The 19,002-nt window shown below is 39.8% G+C and overlaps 1 protein-coding gene across 3 annotated transcripts in view; it reads left to right on the plus strand.

The window, feature by feature from the left end:
• The first annotated feature begins 239 nt into the window (after positions 1 to 239).
• LOC101482853 (connector enhancer of kinase suppressor of ras 2) overlaps positions 240 to 19,002 on the plus strand; it is a 38,107-nt gene continuing 19,344 nt past the window's right edge. Inside the window, exons 1-10 of one of the 3 annotated variants that reach the window (XM_012922642.3) lie at positions 240 to 785; positions 5,914 to 6,077; positions 8,477 to 8,679; positions 9,738 to 9,843; positions 10,751 to 10,792; positions 10,884 to 11,003; positions 13,046 to 13,105; positions 13,227 to 13,295; positions 17,171 to 17,317; positions 18,670 to 18,803. In XM_012922642.3, the coding sequence (XP_012778096.1) occupies positions 722 to 785; positions 5,914 to 6,077; positions 8,477 to 8,679; positions 9,738 to 9,843; positions 10,751 to 10,792; positions 10,884 to 11,003; positions 13,046 to 13,105; positions 13,227 to 13,295; positions 17,171 to 17,317; positions 18,670 to 18,803 (1,109 nt within the window). In that variant the 5' untranslated portion in view covers positions 240 to 721. The remainder of the gene's footprint in view (positions 786 to 5,913; positions 6,078 to 8,476; positions 8,680 to 9,737; positions 9,844 to 10,750; positions 10,793 to 10,883; positions 11,004 to 13,045; positions 13,106 to 13,226; positions 13,296 to 17,170; positions 17,318 to 18,669; positions 18,804 to 19,002) is intronic. The other 2 variants (XM_012922643.3, XM_004563873.5) reach the window with 2 other exon arrangements.

A 19,002-nucleotide genomic window follows, 5' to 3' on the forward strand; every position in this document is an offset into this window, starting at 1 on the left:
CACTGCTTTCCTGTGGGCTGTGGTTGATGGTTGAGTGCTTTGCTAAAAACATGGCAAATAAGTTCTGCCACTCCAAAAGCTTTACATGGATCCAGCACTTCTTCTTATCAAAATCCCTTATAATCTGGATCCCTTCATTCCCGTTAACAGCCCCCACCCCACCCCGCTCGCACTCCTCCTGGCTTCTTGTGGCATTAATCACACCACATACAGAGGGTACACTCCGCGCGGTGAAAGCTATGACTCCATGTCTGTGTATGAGGGAGGATGCTCAGAGCGAACCCATCCTTCCCAGACGCCAGTGTGAAGTAACAGTCTGCGCGTTGTTCTCCGCTCTGGATGGTACTGGGATGCATTTTGGAAGAGGGGTCGGGCAGCAGCGACCCACCAGCATCCGAGCCTGACATGAATCACAAGTAAAAGAGCTCTTTCAAGCAAGTGAAGAGCACATGAATGTGCACAAGTCCGCCGAGCTGCACTCGGGCTTCTCACAGCGACATTTTGGACCTTTTGGACCTACCTCGATTTGTTTGTAAATACTCAAACCAATCACAGAAGACTTTAGATGGTCACTGAATCAAGCCTATTTTAATATCTTTTCTAATTTTCTTTCTATTTGTTTTTTTTTTTTTAACGTTTTGGGTGGGGAGTTTGGTTTGTGGGGAGTGTGTGTGCGTGGGATTTTTTTTTCTTTTGTCAAGCGCGAAGACAAACTTCTACCATGGCACTGGTTATGGAGCCCGTGAGCAAGTGGAGCTCTAGTCAGGTGGTTGACTGGATGAAAGGTAAGGCATCAGACGCGATGACCATTAAACTGCTGCGCTGCAGTGAATCGCATGTGTGGTGTTGCGCTGAAATGCATTTCAACACAGACTGACTCGAGATGCCAAAACACCTGCTGAGCCTCGGGGTTTCGCCTCGTCGCCTTGCAGCTTCGGGAAGCTTTTAATCACAGCCTTAAATCAGTTAATCGATCTTTTTTTTTCAAGCACTTCTAGCTTGCAGACGTCTTGCCCCCCCCACTCCTTTTAAAAAAGATGTTCTCAGATTCAAACAGCTCTACACGGAAAACCCGTCTATTGTGTCCTGCGGTGGTCATTGTTAACATAAGGCTGCCTCGCAGATGGTTGTAGCGGAGATCTAGTAATTACACACGAATGATTCCCCCTCTCGCTGGATCTGGGTGCAGAATCTGTGTGGAGGAGGAAAGAAAAAGAGGTTCGAGTTATTGACCAGGCTTTGCATGTGCACAGAATAAAAACAGAGCTGGGAGAGCAGTACACTATCAGAGCTTGTACAGCCATCTGTGATATGTTTATCCACAGATGCTCAAGTCATTAAGAAGTCACAGCTGACTTAGATGAGCTTCTAGTAGTTTCAAAACCTCCCAAGGGTACCTAAATCCTGAGGCCTATCATAAAGATTATTCACTCAAAAAAAACAAAACAAACATAAAATCCCCACAAAAATCACTTAAATGCGAATCAAAACATTCCTCTTTTTTTTTTTTTCATTTTTCAGGGATCCTCCAGCAGAATAATGAGGTTCAGTTTGGTGATGAAGCACTTTTAAGATTTTCTTCTTGAGAGAGAGAGACTGTGACATTTAGACTGAATTGAGGACTGGAAAGGGGTTAGATAGACATACAGTTGTTGTTGCAATTAATTCATCATCCGCTAGTCTCAGTACAGCTGTCGGATGAGCGGCTCCTTTGAGGAAATTTGTCCGCTTATTCAGGCTCCAAAGATCTATAAATGTCCCAAACAGCTGTGGAGGATTTACTTCCACAGACTGTCAGGAATACTTTCAGGGCACAGATTTCTCATTAGCCATGCTGCTTTATTGTCTCTTTGCATTACAAAGTTGGTACTTTGAGGGGAAATGTGATAGAAATGTAAGAGGAGACCTTAAACTCAGTGGGAGGACGTGATCTGCCTGTGTATTTGTCTTTTAACTCACATAAGCGCTCCTGCGATGTGTGTTGTTTTTCAAAGCCACGTGCTCACGTGTCAGGCAATGGCCTGTTTCAGATGAAACATACACATCCATAGGCCTGCATCTTTACCGCCTCAACACACACACACGCACATATGCACATACACACAAGCGAGCATTATTATTCTAAGCCTGTAGGCCTTTTCTGCTGGCTCAGATATGTCATGATTGCAAGGATCAGACGGTTCTTAGTATGAGTTGTGTATTACAGATTGTACCTCAATCTGATGTGGCCTTATAAACAGGCTGTTTAGGACTGGATGCTTGCTCAGAAAGAAAACAAGATCCATGTGCAGCTTTATTTATAGAGACACACAGGGATGATTAGACGCTGAGATGGGCTGAAATTGAATGTCCGCAATAGTTTTAAATGAGATCCAAGATGATCTGTAAATACGCTGGTGGCACAAGTGAGGTATGTAAAGAGCAAGGAGTGGAGATTGGAAACGAGAGAGGACTCTTCAGTGTCCCACATCTGACAAGTGGAGCAGAGACAGTTCTTGTGCCTAGAGCCCAGTAATGGTAATTTAAAGTGAGGGAGTGAGTGGCACGGAGAGACACTGAAACAGAGGAAACGATGGGGTGGAGGGGGTTTCATTCTTGTCTCGCATCCATTATCGAACCCGGAGGACTGGCAGCGTTTTGTCGTTAGCATTCACAGGTTCCATTATTACCATACCCGCTCCGTGATGTCACAGGAGGCCAAATAGGGGCACCCCGTGACCTTCCCACAGTCCCACTCTCCACCCCCTGTTAGTGTTTTGTGTGAGCTAGACGCTTTATTCCCAAGCTGCTTTAAAGAATAGATCCTCATCACAAAAGCGAAAAGAATTCCAGCTTGACTGGAAATTGGTTCTTACTAGGTGAAGGGTATCAGTGCAAACACATAAAATATGTGCATTTCAATGCAGTGTTGCACTTTGTACCGTCTGGGTGTTTTTAAACATATTTGTTGTCTTGCAAGGCATATCAGTTTTTATCTTTCAGTGCAAACCCTCACTGTCTTCTTGTCTAACACAGACGACGACAGCGATCAATGACAAGTCAGATCAACACAGATCCATAATAACAATGCTTAACCGCCCTAAAGAGCTCTCTCTCCTTACAATGCCAGTGGATTATCTAGAATGGAGATCATAATGTGTCAACGCTGTGCTTTTAATTTCTCCTCAGCGTGCCTGATAATCTGACTGACATGCAAGAGACAGGAAAATTGATGTGGCTGAGATGTCTTTCCATTCCACCAAAAAGGGATTTCTATTGCACATTGTTCTTTTGCATAAGGCTTTCAGCAAAATATGAAACAAAACATGGCAGATTTCAATGGAAAAATAGAGAATAGAGACTATTAGTGCCATTTTGTGCCATGTTCCCCTTTTATTTATAGTAAAAATCATTTATACAGCACATATCCACAAGATGCTTTATAATGTCATTTAGAAATGTGAAACGCTCTGGGAGTTATAAAATGCTAAAGTAGCTGATAACTTCACCAGCTCAATATCTCATGCTAGCATGTAGTCACTTTTTGCAAACTATCATGTTCTCCCTTTTCTTATTTCTTTATATTACCCCACGGTCAGCGAGAACCCCTGCCGAAAAACCTGCTTTGTGGTTTCTATGGCAACATGGGGAATACTTCATTGACATGATGAGTCTCAATTAACTTGGTAAAGAGGCTCATTAGTTAAGCCTTTAAATGTTATGCAAAACCATGAAACTCCCTATGTTTCCTCTCGACCGTTTAGCTGCCAGCTAAACCTGATCTGAATGCTTGATGGGGTTGAAGCTTAGCACTGAGACACATGTATATGATTGGTCCACTGCAATAAAAAGACAGGATGAGGAAAGAACTAACCCTGTGTGTGTTAAAGAGAAAGAGAGTGAAAAGGGAGAAATAGGGCCTGAGAAGATTAAATGTATAGGAAAAGCAATACAAAAGCTGCTCCCTTGTAGCTCATTTATTAATGTGTTTGCTTGATCTGAAAGTGAATAAAACATAAATAAGTAAATGAGTTTCTAGGAAGCCTGAGGCAGAAACATCAATTATCAAATCAAATTTCATATAGAAAATAAATCAAATTGTGGTTTAGTTTATGCAACATGATTCTGCATGCTCGATTTGCAACATAATTTACATCATCGGGACACAGTGCAGCTTCTGAAGTAAATACTTTCATGCATTACAGAGACACGCCATCAATAACTGCGGCAGTCTCCTGATTCTTTTCAATGTTTAATGCTAACACCTCGAGGACCAGTGGGTTAGAATAGAATAGCCTTTATTGTCATTGTACAGAGTACAACGAAATTGGAGTGCCACTCCCTTGGTGCAAGTTTCAATAATAAATATAAATGTAAAATATAAAAAGTACAAAAAAAACAATCGTAAGTACTCAAACAATAGTATGTACAATATATACAGGATAGCAGCATTAATATGATGACAGTATGAATAGCAGCATAATATAATGACAGTGACGGTATGGAATAGGTTCAGTTGTTTTTGTGCTTATTTACTACGGTGATAGCTCTGGGAAAGAAGCTATCCCTGAATCTGTTTGTCCTGGTTTTATGTGACCTGTACCGTCGGCCTGACGGTAATAGTTCAAACAGTTGGTTGCTGGGGTGAGAGTGGTCCTTGATGATATTGCCAGCTCTGCTGAGGTACCGAGTTAAAGTTAGAGTTGCTTTTATGCACTCCTCTCCTAACCATTCAACCATATGATCAAGTCCTCAGATCAACCTTTCAAGTTCAAATCGCACTCCGGGGACACGCTGCCATATTAGATTATCACAAAAAATGTGACAGACTTAAAACAGTCTATACAAAAACTGGCAAAGATGATCTTCAGATCAAGCCTAGTTTTTTAGTTTAACTTTTCAAAAGTACTGGCCTAAGTATTAGCTAAACTGATAAACTGGAAGTGAGGTCTTACCTCCTCAATGCTTTGATCAATCAAAACCAAAACCAAGCGTGGTACGTGGACTCCAGAGCATGTTTGCAAATTTGTGGCTTTTACCATTATTTGGGACTCCAATAAGCAGATACCTCTTGAATTATTAGCCTTAAAACTAATTATGAGACCTTTCAACCTAACTGTAAGATCGTAAGGCAGTGGCAACATGTATTTTCTTCAGAACAGGTGTATGGACTTTGCAGTCCTTCCTTTGGTTGTTCGTGAAGAAAAATCACCACTGGGGATGTGCAATAAGCAAAAACACATTTTTCCAATCAGAGCTCACAGCCATGCTTTTAACATGATCAAAATAAGTTGCCATGGGGACTGTTAGGTCCCCTTATCACCTACTGAACTGCTCGGCCCCCTCATCACGGCTTGAGGTATTTTTTGAAGGCTTTTCTTGGTATGCTTTGGTAACAGACTTTCTTTTTTTTTGTAAGTTTTTGATTTACCCTGTGTATATACTTTTTAGAAAACAGTTTCTAGTCATACATTTCAGGGTGTCTGTTGACGCAGACAGAAGTTACAGAATCACTTAGTTTGTTTTCGTCTGCTGCACTTCATCAACTCTTTCTCCAAAAGATTTCACACCTGCTGCAGTAGCTGAATATGTAAAACAACTCGAGCACACCTACATAGCTTCTTTCTAGCTGAAAGCGTTTTCTGGTTTGAAGCTGAAAATGCAGCTCAGAACTGTTGACGAGGGGGAGTGTGTCAGATTTCTTGTCTTGACACAGACTGCTTCACACTCGCACACAGCAAAATACAACCTGTGCTCACACTTTACAGATTTACAGCACATATTCTGGCAAAGCAAGTGATATCAAGTCCTGTTAGAATGCATAATGCAAACAGTGGTTTCACAAGAAATCTGAAAATCTGATGCAGTCTGCAAATAAAAATTCATGCTTTTGAGCTGTGCTGAAAGTTTTCTTGTCCTTTGTGTTCCCCCAAGGGCTGGACGACTGCCTGCAGCAGTACATCAAGACCTTTGAGAAGGAGAAAGTAGGGGGGGAGCAGCTGCTGCGTATCACCCACCAGGAGCTGGAAGATTTGGGAGTATCCAGAATTGGCCACCAGGAGCTGATACTGGAGGCTGTGGACTTACTCTGTGCTCTGGTGAGTCCAAGTTTCCCACACCATCTTCCCACTACTTTCTACTGTCACTTTGGAAAGTCAGTGCTGTCGGATGAAGTTTCTGTCGAACATTTGGCACCTCTGCAGCTCTGTGAAATCATTTAACAAGTCAGTGAAGATAACAAGTTACAGAATAAAGATATTTTCCAGTAAGCAGTTGATATATTTAGTAATGATGCAATTTCTATATTGTTATTATCACTGCAAAGACTGTCAGTTAACGAAATCAGTCATTCCAGGAATAAGTGGATGTAGATAGGATTGCTTTAGGCCCCAATTTTTAAACATCACAGCAAATCTACCAGAGTTACTAATCTGGCCAAAAGATCTTCCACAGGCAAATCTTACAACTGTCGTTAGTGTTGACATGGATTACTGCTTCATCTCGAAGGGATTTCTGCTCTTAGTGTCCCAAAACACAAGTTTTGTTAGTGTCAGCATGATAGATTGCTGTTCTGCTGATTTGGCTAATGTGCAGCTGGAGTAGCTGGAGCATAATATTTATTCTCCTTATAATATTCATTCTGGATGTTACTGCATACAGAGTAGAGACCTCGACTTGTTTCTAACACGAGAATGTAAGATTTAGGGGTCAGTCATGTAATGGCCAAATGAACGGCATTAAAATGAACGAATATATACTGCAATCATCAGAAGCATGGTACAGATTAAAAAATGCACTGGAAGCAGATTCTGGTCTCTGTGTGCAAATATGTTACATATAAAACTGGGGACTCATGAGCAAATATATCCCTGGAGCGTAAAGGGGCGATTCGGCAGCGGCACTAGCATGTCAGACGGAGAGATGGAAAGTTATGTAGCTTAAATAGACCACCAGATCAGGAAGGTATATTTGGTATATGATGCAAGGAGAGTGACGCAGAGCAGCTTGAGCTGTGTTTCTGAACTAGCTTGGAGGCTTTGCTTCATTTAAGGAACATTTTTTCTTAAATGGAGGTTTTCCCAGGATAGCTGTTCCCAAATGTTCTCTTTTGTCCGTCAATGTGAACATATTTTTAGACCCTACTTACTAAAAGTGTCCATATTGGTGCTTAAAATTTGCAGTGAAAATGTTACAATTTATTTACTCTGGAAAACACGATTTGATTGATGAAGTAATTTATTATTGTTTTTTACTCTTTTACTCACTCTTAGATTATTTATAAAATAACTGTTTGAAATAAGGGACAAATACCGTTAAGCAGTTTGTACTGATTATGTTGGGGTTTGGAAACTTTTCACTTTATATAACAGGAACTACACGAAAGAACTATTTGGTGTTGGATTGGATGCTCAGTAAGTGTACTTTATTGGTCCCCGTGGGGAAAATCCCTCTCTGCATTTAACCCATTCACTCAGTGAAGCAGTGGGCAGCCATTGGGCGCCCGGGGAGCAGTGTGTAGGGACGGTACCTTACTCAGGGGTACCTCAGGGTAGCTGTTCAGGGGAATCGAACCCCGACCTTCCAATCATGGGGCCACCACTCTACCTACTGAGCTATCCCTGCCCCACTGTAGGGGGTGTAAGGGTGAATCATATAAATGCTTTGCATCTAATTGAGAATACTTACTCTGGCCATGCTGTCCAGTTTACCACAAGAGGAAATGAAAATGTAAAGTCTTTTTGTAAGGTGTCTTTAGCATCCAGCTAAATAATTTTCTCTCCTAATAATTTCCTTTATTTTGAGGGTTTTTTTTATATTCACTTGCACATATAATTCCAGTATTTAATTCAAATTTTCTGTTTTTGAACCAAAGAAAGTTAGACTGCAGTAATATAAAAGTAAAAGATGGTAAATGATAAATGAGAAGCAGAAATAACAGAGACAAGGTGCAATAAAGTTGGACCTGGGTTTGTGTTAACTCTTGAGATCTATAGAAAAACTGGGTGGAGATTACCAGCCTAAGGTCACAGATGCAATCTGAATCTAAAGTCCACTCATCCTGCATCGCTGCACAGGGGGCCCTGCTTCAGCCCTAAAGCTTCTTATGTAACTGGGATTTAGTTTTAAGTCTCTCAGGCACTGCTGTATTAAATATGATTAGTGGCCCTCCTGCTGCGCTCTCCCCTCCCAAGAAACCCATGACATGATAGCTGCCCATAGGCCTACACGTGCAGTTAGCCGCAAAGTGTAATGAGCGCTCAACGATGCTCAGGCGTGCAAAGTGACAGCTGATTTCACACATTTTCATCATATGTGGAGCCTTTCTGTTGTGGAGCGTGGTGGGCTGGTCGGCTGTAGTATTCCTATTCATAAAGTGCTATCAGAGAACAATTGGTTTCTATCTCCAGGCTGGGGATATTCTTGGAATGTGTCACAGTGAAAGCAAACACTGACAAACTGGTCAAACACAGTGAATTTACTTTCCTCTCCCCTCTAGAATTATGGGCTGGAGACTGAGAATCTCAAAACGCTTTCTCATAAGCTTAACGCATCTGCCAAGAACCTGCAGAATTTCATCACAGGCAGGCGGCGCAGTGGCCATTATGACGGCCGAGCCACCCGCAAGCTGCCCAACGACTTTCTAACTTCAGTGGTGGACCTCATTGCTGCTGCCAAAAGCCTTTTGGCGTGGCTTGACAGGTGAGATTTGCAAAAAGATGAATTTAAACATTTGGTAAGTCATGTGTAAACATGTGGACGCACACTGTGAAAAAGGGCCCCACAGAGCTGTGTAGATTCAGGTACTGGTCCCATTTACAACTACATACACAAACACATAAATACAGGTTCACATGGACACATATTTATATGCATACTGGGTATATTCTTGCATACATTTCCTTAGATTCGTCTTAGATACAAACTTACAACCGTGCTAATTGCAAGCAAAAAGATATAATAATAATTTGAATTAATTATAAATATATAACTGACATCAAACAGGAATGAGACAGTCCTGTTTACATGCATTGGTACATGTAGTCTGATTTGGGATTTGTTTTTTTAACAGATACAGACTGGTTTTGTTTTTCTGTGTAATGTCCATGACCAATCATTTGACAAGAAAAGATGAGTAAAAGTCTTATATAAGTAGATTTTGACAGGGTGGCCAAAAAGACACCGAGAAAGTCTATTTATATGTCTCTTTATCCTTGCTTCCCTGTGGGATTGTGCCAGTCTGTGTGTTTGTGTCTGTTTGTGTTTGATGAATTTGGAAGTTCAAAGCTGACAACGTTCAGCAAAAATAACAAAGTGATTTGCTTTGCCTTTCCCCCATTATAGCTGACATGATTTACAGCATTCATCCCAATTAAAATTCACTAATCCGTGTTTCATTTCATGTTTGAAAATGCTTAATTGTTGACCAAATTGTACAAATAGAAACGTGGGAGTCGACGCTGCGTTTGTTGACAGTGGATAGGACGCACTTGTGAGGTTATTTGGAAAAAGCAGAACAGCAACTAATAATCTCTGCTCTACGTCAGCTGCTCTCGGCCTTAGGAGAAATGTGAATATTATTAAATGTGTTAAAAGCATTACAGACGTCACATTCCAAAATAAAAACCCCAAAACAGACTAACATAGGCAGAAATGTGAGGAATCCTAAAATGTAAAGGGAGAAATGCTGGTAAAAAAAATATGTAAAATTTACCAGTGACTGAGTCTCAAAGGAAGAATGATCTAATGGTTCATTCCAGGTGCTCTTTCTTTTTCAGATCTCCATTTGCAGCAGTGGCAGATTACTCTGTGACCAGAAACAATGTTATCCAGCTATGTCTTGAGCTCACTACAATTGTACAACAGGTAACAAATATGAAATGATTTATTGTATCATATCCTGTTGTACTGTATTACTTCATACTGTACAGAGCAAACTTGGGATCATCACAAAGCCTCTGTCAGAAAAAAGGAAGCTGATCCATATTAAAGTATAACGGCAGAATTGGAAAAATACCTGGTTCTTTGGTAAATGTGCTTATGATTTTTAAAATGAAATCTCAAAAATGTTTCTTCATTCCCTGCATAAATTTAAAATCTTTCTAAACCCTAAAGCAGATATACATTTACACAATTTTTTCCCCTTTCAGTACATCCTGCTTTTTTATTAGTTTTAGATTTTGCAGCTGTCAGTGATAATGAGAAGCTGAAATTGGACTTGACTACTTCACAACTTGTTTCTCATCTGTCAGATATGCTTTCATGTAAAGCAGCATCCTAATTAGAGCCACCTCAAAGAGTGACCTAAAAATATATTCTAAAGTGATAGAAATGATAGATGCTTATCATAAACTGCAGTTTCATTTTATTGTATCTGGGTCTGTCAGTCATATAGAGCCTCTAAAGACCAGTTAAAACTAAGAGAACTATACAGGTTTTAGGTTGGGCTCTGTGGAATATAATGTTTATATAGAGTTAAGAGAAAAATTAAAGTGGGAAAACATTAAAAGTGAGAGTGAAAGAGGGCAAAAGGGAAAATAATTGAAGGCTGAGAGAGAGGAAGACTGGCAGAGTGAAAGAGAGAGGGAAAGATGTGCCTCCGCATTGGTGATTCATTTGTTTTGTGTTTGTGCCTGCCTGTGTGGGAGTGTTGGGGGTTATAGGTGCCAAGCTGCTCGGTTTTTGCTTATATCCACCTACAGCAGAAATGCCAATAATAACTTCATTTTGACAAATTCTCTTGAGGTAACAGTGCTTTCTGAATATTCCTCAGGACTGCTCTGTGTATGAAACAGAAAACAAGATCCTGAATGTGGTGAGTTTGAAATGTTGTTCTATCGAAGAAATAATTAAACTAATATGTGCAAGCCTGAAGATTGTATTTATCCCTAATGTGTCCTCCGCAGTGTAAAACACTGTCTGAAGTGTGCGACCAAATTATCTCGCTCTCCTCGGATCCCATGGTGTCCCAGTCTGCACATTTGGAGGTTGTGCAGCTCCCCAACATAAAATCCACTGAAGGCTTGGTAAGAGTGACCCTCCCTCAGACTCTCAGAATCACACCCGTTTTGGGGAAAGGGGTTCGGTTTTAATTATCCAGCTCAGATTTTGTATCTCACTTTTTCAAGACTTATGAAATCTAGATTTGAAAGAACTTTTTTAAAGGATTTTTTTGGTGTAGCTTCAGAAACCCAGCAGAAACATTCATGCTGCTTTATTGTAAAATAATAATAAGTACGTAATAAATTCTTATTAGTTTGAAAAGATACTATAATAAGTCAACAAATAAATGACACATTTTATGTAGACTACATAGCCACATAGCTGATTAACTAATAATTACAGGAAAGGCAGAAATTTGTAGGTATTTCTTAGGAGTGGTTCATCTATCACACAGTAATCACAGGCATACACACCTTGTACTTCACTATACGTAACAAGGCGTACATAACAAATACACATAACAAGTATTTCAATATACTTTTCACAAACTTGAAATATACTTAAAATATCAAGATGTTAAATTGTTTTTCAGGTTTGATGAACACAGGGAAAAGCCAAAACAGTAAAGTACAAAACTTACTAATGTGAATCGTACTAATGACGATTAAACAGCATGACAGAGTATTTTGTTTTATACAAATATGGCATGTGCAAATTCTCTTAAGCGTTTCTCTTACTCACTGCGAACATATTTCTGCTCAAGCCCAGTACTAACTTTGCCTGATTTTCCAGTTAAAGTTTTTATAAATACAGTTTTCTAATGGAACAGCACACACTTACTTTTTGAAGCATACAGAGGCTATTTTCATTAAAGGCTTGGTCAAGCCTGACTACAGCTGTATATATATTTGGTTATCTGTACATACCTGTAGAGGCATCAAGAAGTAGGCATACAATTTTTCTTTTGATTACTTTTTTTTGTCATATCTATCTCTGGAATTTCAACTTGGGGATAATAATGTCATGTCAAGTTTTCTGGGAATGACCAAAATTGCATTTCAAAGCAAACAGAACATCTGAAATATGGATTGTGGATTTTAAACCTTGCGTGCTGCTTTTCAGCACGATATCTAATGTAACTCACATTAGCTGACCCCAAACTAGGTTTTGCTGAGCTGGTGGGCATGTGAGTCAGTGGATAAAATGTGACATAAAAACAACATATTGGCCATATTCAGATGAGTGAAATGCAAGCAAATAGAATACAGCAACCGGCAATTCTGTTAGCACTTACTTTTAGGATTGTATATAACTGTTTAGAAGCAGAGAATACTTTTCTTGCACTGTATATAAACGCTCCCCTTTGTTGGACTCCATCTTTGCACTGACCTACACTCGGGCACAAGCTCCTTGCTTGGGGCCACAGTGAAAGCCCCACCCCCCACACATAAACGCTAGCATTGGGCATGGAAGTTCTTTCATCCGTTCAGTGAAACCTGAACACAACAGTGGGTCAAGTAGCCTAAAAATAAACCTCTTCCACTCATCTTGAAGACTGGCATGCTGCTTCTACGTTTCTGCGTGTGACTCGGTGTGTGTGTGTGTGTGTCACATAGTTATGCATGTATTTTCATGCATATCTGTGTGTAAATAGTTGTGTGTTTGTTTGTCTTGTACTTTTGACCCCTTTTAGTGAAAGCCTTGAAGGTTTTTTTTTTCTTTTTGCAGCACCAGACTAAAAGTATTTGCAGATAAACAATCATTTATCTTTGATTTAATCTGCTTGCGAGGGACTCGTTACATGACACAAGTTTGCAGAGTGTTCTGTGCATTTAAAGAAAGTGCACCCGTGTGATATTTTATGACTTTCCTCTAGTTGTTTAAGACTACTGAAACAAATTGAGATGTGTATAAAAGCACTTTCCCTCTCAGGCTTTCACTGAGTAAAAACCCAGATTTTCTACCAGTTTTGCACCACAAGCAGATTAAAACAAATGGAGATTTGCAAATATGGAGTAGTCTGTACTGTAAATGACTGCGGGGCTGAGCTGAGGTGCAGATGATGCTGACTCCTAATGCTGTGCTTTACAAGGCAGTCATTTACATATCTGCTATATTCCCACAGGGCATGTATATCAAATCAACATATGATGGTTTGCATGTGATCACCGGCACCACAGAGGGAGTAAGTGCAAATGTCTTTCTGCTCACCTTTGCAGAGTTTCACCTCACTGTTCGTTCACTATTTATACTTTACTTGAATCAGAGCTGCTTTTAATGACTCGGTCTCTCTGTTTTTCCATCAGTCACTGGCTGACCGCTGCAAGAAAATCCATGCTGGAGATGAAGTCATTCAGGTCAATCATCAGACAGTGGTATGGTCGTGTTCTTTCTCTGCCTTATTATTGTTGTTTTTAAAAGAAAATTTGTGTTATTTGAATTTGCACGTTATTTGCATTGCATTTGCAGATTATTTATGCAAATGTTTGTTTAATTTTGACATATTTTTTACATACATAAAGAAATTATGAATGCATGCTGTTGTTTTATACGCTCCTGCAGTTCAGTGCTTTTATGAGCCACTGCAGCTCAACTGTTATTGTCTAGGATACTGGCTGTAGTGTCTCTCGTAGTAGTTTTTGAGGGCTATCATGGGGTCAGTTGGATTTTCTGTTAAAAGCAGATCAAGAGGTACCTGCTTCAAAAAGGTAACTTGTGCTAGCGAGAGTTCTGTTTTCGTTCCTAGAAACTAGTGGTACACACACATTGTTTTTCTTGATAATTAGACGATTCTTGCTAGTTGCGATGCACCTGAATGCAACTACCAAATTTTAGCCTTCTTCTTCTTTTTTTTTAATAGATAGCAGAAAAGAACTGAAAAGCAGATGGGAAATGGAAATAATAAAGTGTATAATCCAGGCTCAAAGTGGGGATGTTGCTGTTCATTCTTTTTATTTCAATACATGGCTTTTTGACCTCAAATTGTTCTTAGCTGTCCCCAGATTCAGCATGAGCACTTATCAGCCAAAGTAATTGCCATTGTTTCTGTCAGTGAGAGGCATAACTGCACAAAATGTCTGTTTCTGCAGCGTACACAGCATGATGAGCAGAAATGAAAGGGAAAAAACTTTCAACTTTCACTTTTCCGTAGAGTGGAATTTAAATATAGCACCCATTGTTTAAAATAATTGCTACTTGTGTGTGCAACAGCGAGATTTATGATAATTACACAGCTCAAGTCAGATTCATTTCAGTCAGTCAAGTCACCCACTGAATGCAGCCATGTTTTGGAGAAAAAGTGGAAATGCAGAGTTGAATTTCATTTTACCGAAGCATGCGTCAGTCAGAGTCATGCTCCTCATGGGGCACCAAAGGAAAATGCAATGTATTCAAACAAAACTTCTACGGAAGCTATTTTAGCCTGTCATAGTAATGTAAATATTAGCATTACATAAGCCCAACACAGAAACAGCTAATTGAAATAGGGCCTTGAAGTATAGTATAAATGATTTGAGTGATTTTGCAGACTGATTTGCAAGACATTCTCAGCTCTTTCTAAACAACACGATTATGATGTATTGGTTGCCCGAAATTAGTATGTGGGGTAGGACTGAGTAATAGGTGTTCTCAAACAGAGGATGGACTCTTGCAGCAGCCTAAGTAGGCAATACATTACTGCAGTAGAGTTACATGCTGAGCTAAAACTCCACTGTTACTCATAAACATCGCTTAAACCAGCTTAAACATTGTTAATGCATTTAATTTATTATGGCACAGTGTAGAGCAACTTAATTACGGCTGATTGTTCACAAACGTTCCTTTGAGGGTTTAGAGAAACTGCATTGAACTAGATTTGTCTGTGATGGCCCAGATTACTGCCACCATCTCTTCTTACAGGAAAATGAGATAACAAGTCATAAAGAAAAGTTGTTAAATATCTTAATACTCAAGGACGAAAACACCACCAAGTGAAAAAAAACAAGGCATGTTATAAATAGTTGAGGGATTTATAATTAAGGCAGTAGGGAGTACTCCAGCAAAAAGACACAGAGCAGAGTTCACTGGATCTGAGCATCTTTTTTCATAAGAAGTGGATGTAGAAATGGCAGCTAAAGCAAACGAGTTACATCAAAGGAAACGAATGAAGAAAAAAAAATGCTCTGCCTTGTGATTAACTTGAAAACATGTAGAAAGACCTAAGGGTTTGCTAATTTGTAGGTTATTTTGGTGGTGTTGTGCACACAGAAGTAAATAACTCGTGACAACAGTGATAGAGTCTGGTGCAGGAATGGCCATTAAATGAAAAGCTTCAAACACATAAAATATCACATACACTATGGTACATTTTAACGCTCACGAGTTTTATCTGAATTTCCAGTGAGATGAAACAAAAGGAAGAAACCAATGACTTGATGTTGTATAAGAAACACTTTAAAGCAGAGCATTTCTTTACCAAGTAAACAGCTTAAAAAGCTGAAAATCAGGGATTTACTGTTTTAAATAAACACTTTTTTGTCTTCGCACAGAAGAACATTTTTTTCTCTACCATAGAATAAAGAATAAAAGCAAAGTGTCTGTCTGTCTGCCTGTTCAGTCAGTCTATGTCTTTAATGCACTTTCTGTGAAGAATTTCTGTGTAGTGGCTGTAAGGGTGAAAAATTACTTGGCAAGGAACAAAGTGATTGCCAGGTCAGAGGCTGAAAAATGTCTGGTACTTCAGGGTGCTTGAAATACACGAGACATACTGAAAATTCAGTGCGGTTGACCGAGCGGGGGAATTTTTTATTTTCCTCCCCAAACTGGACCTGGCATATTTGGTTCAGCAGCAGAGAGTGTTTCTCTGGGCGGGATGCTATTCGTGCCAAATATCATTAAAACTGGGTTAAAGAGTATTTACATGGCATGCAGCTGTTCGCAACACACAACATCAGGCTGTACCACAACATGGCAGGAGGCGTGCAAGATGCCCTGAGGCATCCAGCTTTGCATTAAACATCATCATCAACATGAACCTCAGAGGGCTGCAGGCTGTGCTACAGTTGTCAACCATCAGGATCCATGTGCATTACCAAAATAACAAAGTAACAGCACCTCAAATAAAACAGCTCGCATTTTCTGGTGAACTGAACTTCAAAAAAAGATTAGACATAAAGAAATGACTTCAAATCGTGAATGGAAACTACCTGAAATACAGACAGTTAATAAGAAGACTAAATGTGGCATTGTTACACTGAAATATCAGCTTCTTATGCCTCCTCTCTGATGATAGCATCACTGAAGACATTATGTTTTAAACCCGCATCCTTCCCCTTTTCATGATCAGACTGTCTCAGGAATTTTTTGAAGAAATTTGTTCAGGTTTGGTCCAGCTGTTCATTTATACCATTTTTTAAAAAAACAAACATGCTTTTTAAGCTCATCTGGCTCAAGAACCAATGAGCTTATGCCATGGTAAGGGGTCCATTGATAACCCATCCATTTGTCCAACCACAGCTCATAAGACTCACGCCTCCTGCTAAAGTATTGGTCAGAATTTAAACAAACTTACACACAATGATCACCTAACGGGTCTTTGCCCACACTCTTCTCAAGATTAATGTCACCTTTGTCCTTTTTACAGGCATTTTAACCTGTTAATTGTCATGAATCTTGAACTGGGTGAGCTACTAGTATCATTGATGTTCTGGTTGGATCCAAAACTCAAAAATTGTTACATTTTTCACATAAATGTCTAATAGTATTGAATGATAAAGTAATAAAGTAATGGACAAATGTCAAATTTAGTCAAGTTTTTCTGTAAGAACTCTTCTGGTTATTATTCAGGAGCATAACTCTGGAACTTAAGGATACATTACAACCATATTTCAATATTGTTCAGATAACAAACTTTAGAGCCCACCTATTAAATTCTATAATGATCGCTACATATGTGAGTCTACAGAGACAGATACTGCAGCATGAGCATCTGGCAGATGAAGGTGAATTTTTAGAAATGCAATAGCTTAACAGTCCATCAGCTAGTTATATGAAAATTTCTGTGTAATAGTAAAAAACTGATTACATGATGACGGTCATATTCTCAAATATGCAAAGGTAAACTTCACTAATACATATGGCAAAAAAACAACAAAAACAAAACACTCCCTGTTTATTTAGTCTAGGCAATATTTCCAGTTATTTCTGCAGTCTAAGGCATTAAAATGCCCGTGTGGGTTGAGGAAACCCTTATTGAGCTATTCTTGTACACTAGGTGGGCTGGCAGCTGAAAAATCTGGTGAACTTGTTGCGTGGAGATCCTGCAGGTGTCACCCTGACGCTGAAGAAACGCCCCCAGAGCACGCTCACGTCAACCCCTGCTCTGCTGAAAAACATGAGATGGAAACCATTAGCTCTGCAGGTATGATGACTGCCTTCATGCTCCACAGATATAGCTTTCATTCATGTCTCTGTGTGGCTGTTGATGTTGTTCGCTTGTGTTCATCTCTGTGCCTGTGGTGAATATAAACGTACAAAGCTAAACACCAAAAAATGCGATCACCCTAAAATAGGTAGAATATAAAATGAGAGTGTAACATGAATCTGCTTGTAGAGTAGCGTCCAAACTAATCCACTTGACTCCACCCACTTTGTGATCATAACTTTCGACTTTAACACTTTTTTTTTTATCAATTATTACATGTTTGTAATGCACCTTACAAATCTCAAACACTCTTCTTTTGACTAACTGATGCCCAGCATGATCCATACAGATTTTGACATTTCAGCCCTAAGTGGCATCTGTTGTCCTACTTCAGCCAAACCAATTACAATATTATGACCGTGTGCCTGCGCCAGAATGGGTGGAAATGAGAGGGACGTGTATTAAAGTAGTCCAGCCTTTCTTTGAGTCCCATTCCAGAGAAAATGTTTTCTCCCCCTGAGGCCCTGAAGCGCAGTGCTGCTCAGCCTCCTCCCCCTTCACGTCCTCACATTCTTCTTCTCCACCTAAATCGAATCTGCTATGTCGCTGGCATTTTTCTGGGGCAAAAAAAAAGAAAAAAGCCAACCAGAGACTGTGGTGTTTTCTGATCTGAGCTGTGACTAAAATTTAAAATGTCAAGGTATTCTGCTAAGTTATTGAAAAGAACATTGCGCGGTGACTCATATAATGGTCTTATGATGGAGCACACAGACCACTCAGTGTTACATCTCAGCTATTGGTCAGCGCTGAGTTTATGCAGCATAGTTTGAGTAATGTCTTATTAGTATTCTATTGTTGAAAAACCTTTTTTTTTTGGAAGTCGATGATTTCTTGCGATTGGATTACATTTCTCCGACTATTCAAGTTAAGCTGACGATGTTGCATATTCTTATTCTTACAATACATTCGGCAAATTTGTTTTACATTGTGGTGCTTAAACACAAAGACATGTTTTCTTTAGAAAACAGTCTACTGTACATAACAAGCAAAGTAGGCTACGGCCAGATCCTCCTTGACCTGACTAAGAGGGATGACTCTCTTCCTCTGTGCACCAGTTAGAACTAAAGCATCAGAAACGTACAGTACACAGCTCATTTCATGGTTGAGATGCTCAGCTGCACAGTCTGAACAGAGTGAACACTCCCGAACTGACTGACTGAACTGCTGTGAGCTCCAAATTTTCATTGTGTCGGTCCCTGTAACTGTTTCTCTCGCTCTTTCTCTCTGTCTGCCTTTTTCTCTGTCTTTCACACATGCTCACACATACACATACACTCACTTACACACAGCCAATCTTCCCTCAGAGCCCCAGCAGCAGTGTCGCTACGCCGACCAGCACTTTAAGCACTCCGTCCAGGAGGAGTAGCTGCGCCCTGCAGGACCTCTACATTCCCCCTCCTCCAGCAGAGCCCTACACCCCCAGGTGAACGCAGATGTAAAACACAGAAAACTTTGCTTGCTTTGCAAAAGCTTTCCTACACAGCAAATTCTGGTCTTTGGAATAAACTCTCTGGGAGTTCAGATTAACTACATTTGAGTGTACATGCGTGACCATCGAATAAACTCTAGTGCAGAGTTAGAGTAACTCTTTTCTGGGAGTTGATTTTTCAACTCTTTATAGG

This window comes from Maylandia zebra, linkage group LG10, assembly GCF_041146795.1.
Source record: "Maylandia zebra isolate NMK-2024a linkage group LG10, Mzebra_GT3a, whole genome shotgun sequence".
NCBI classification, from domain to species: Eukaryota; Metazoa; Chordata; class Actinopteri; order Cichliformes; family Cichlidae; genus Maylandia; species Maylandia zebra.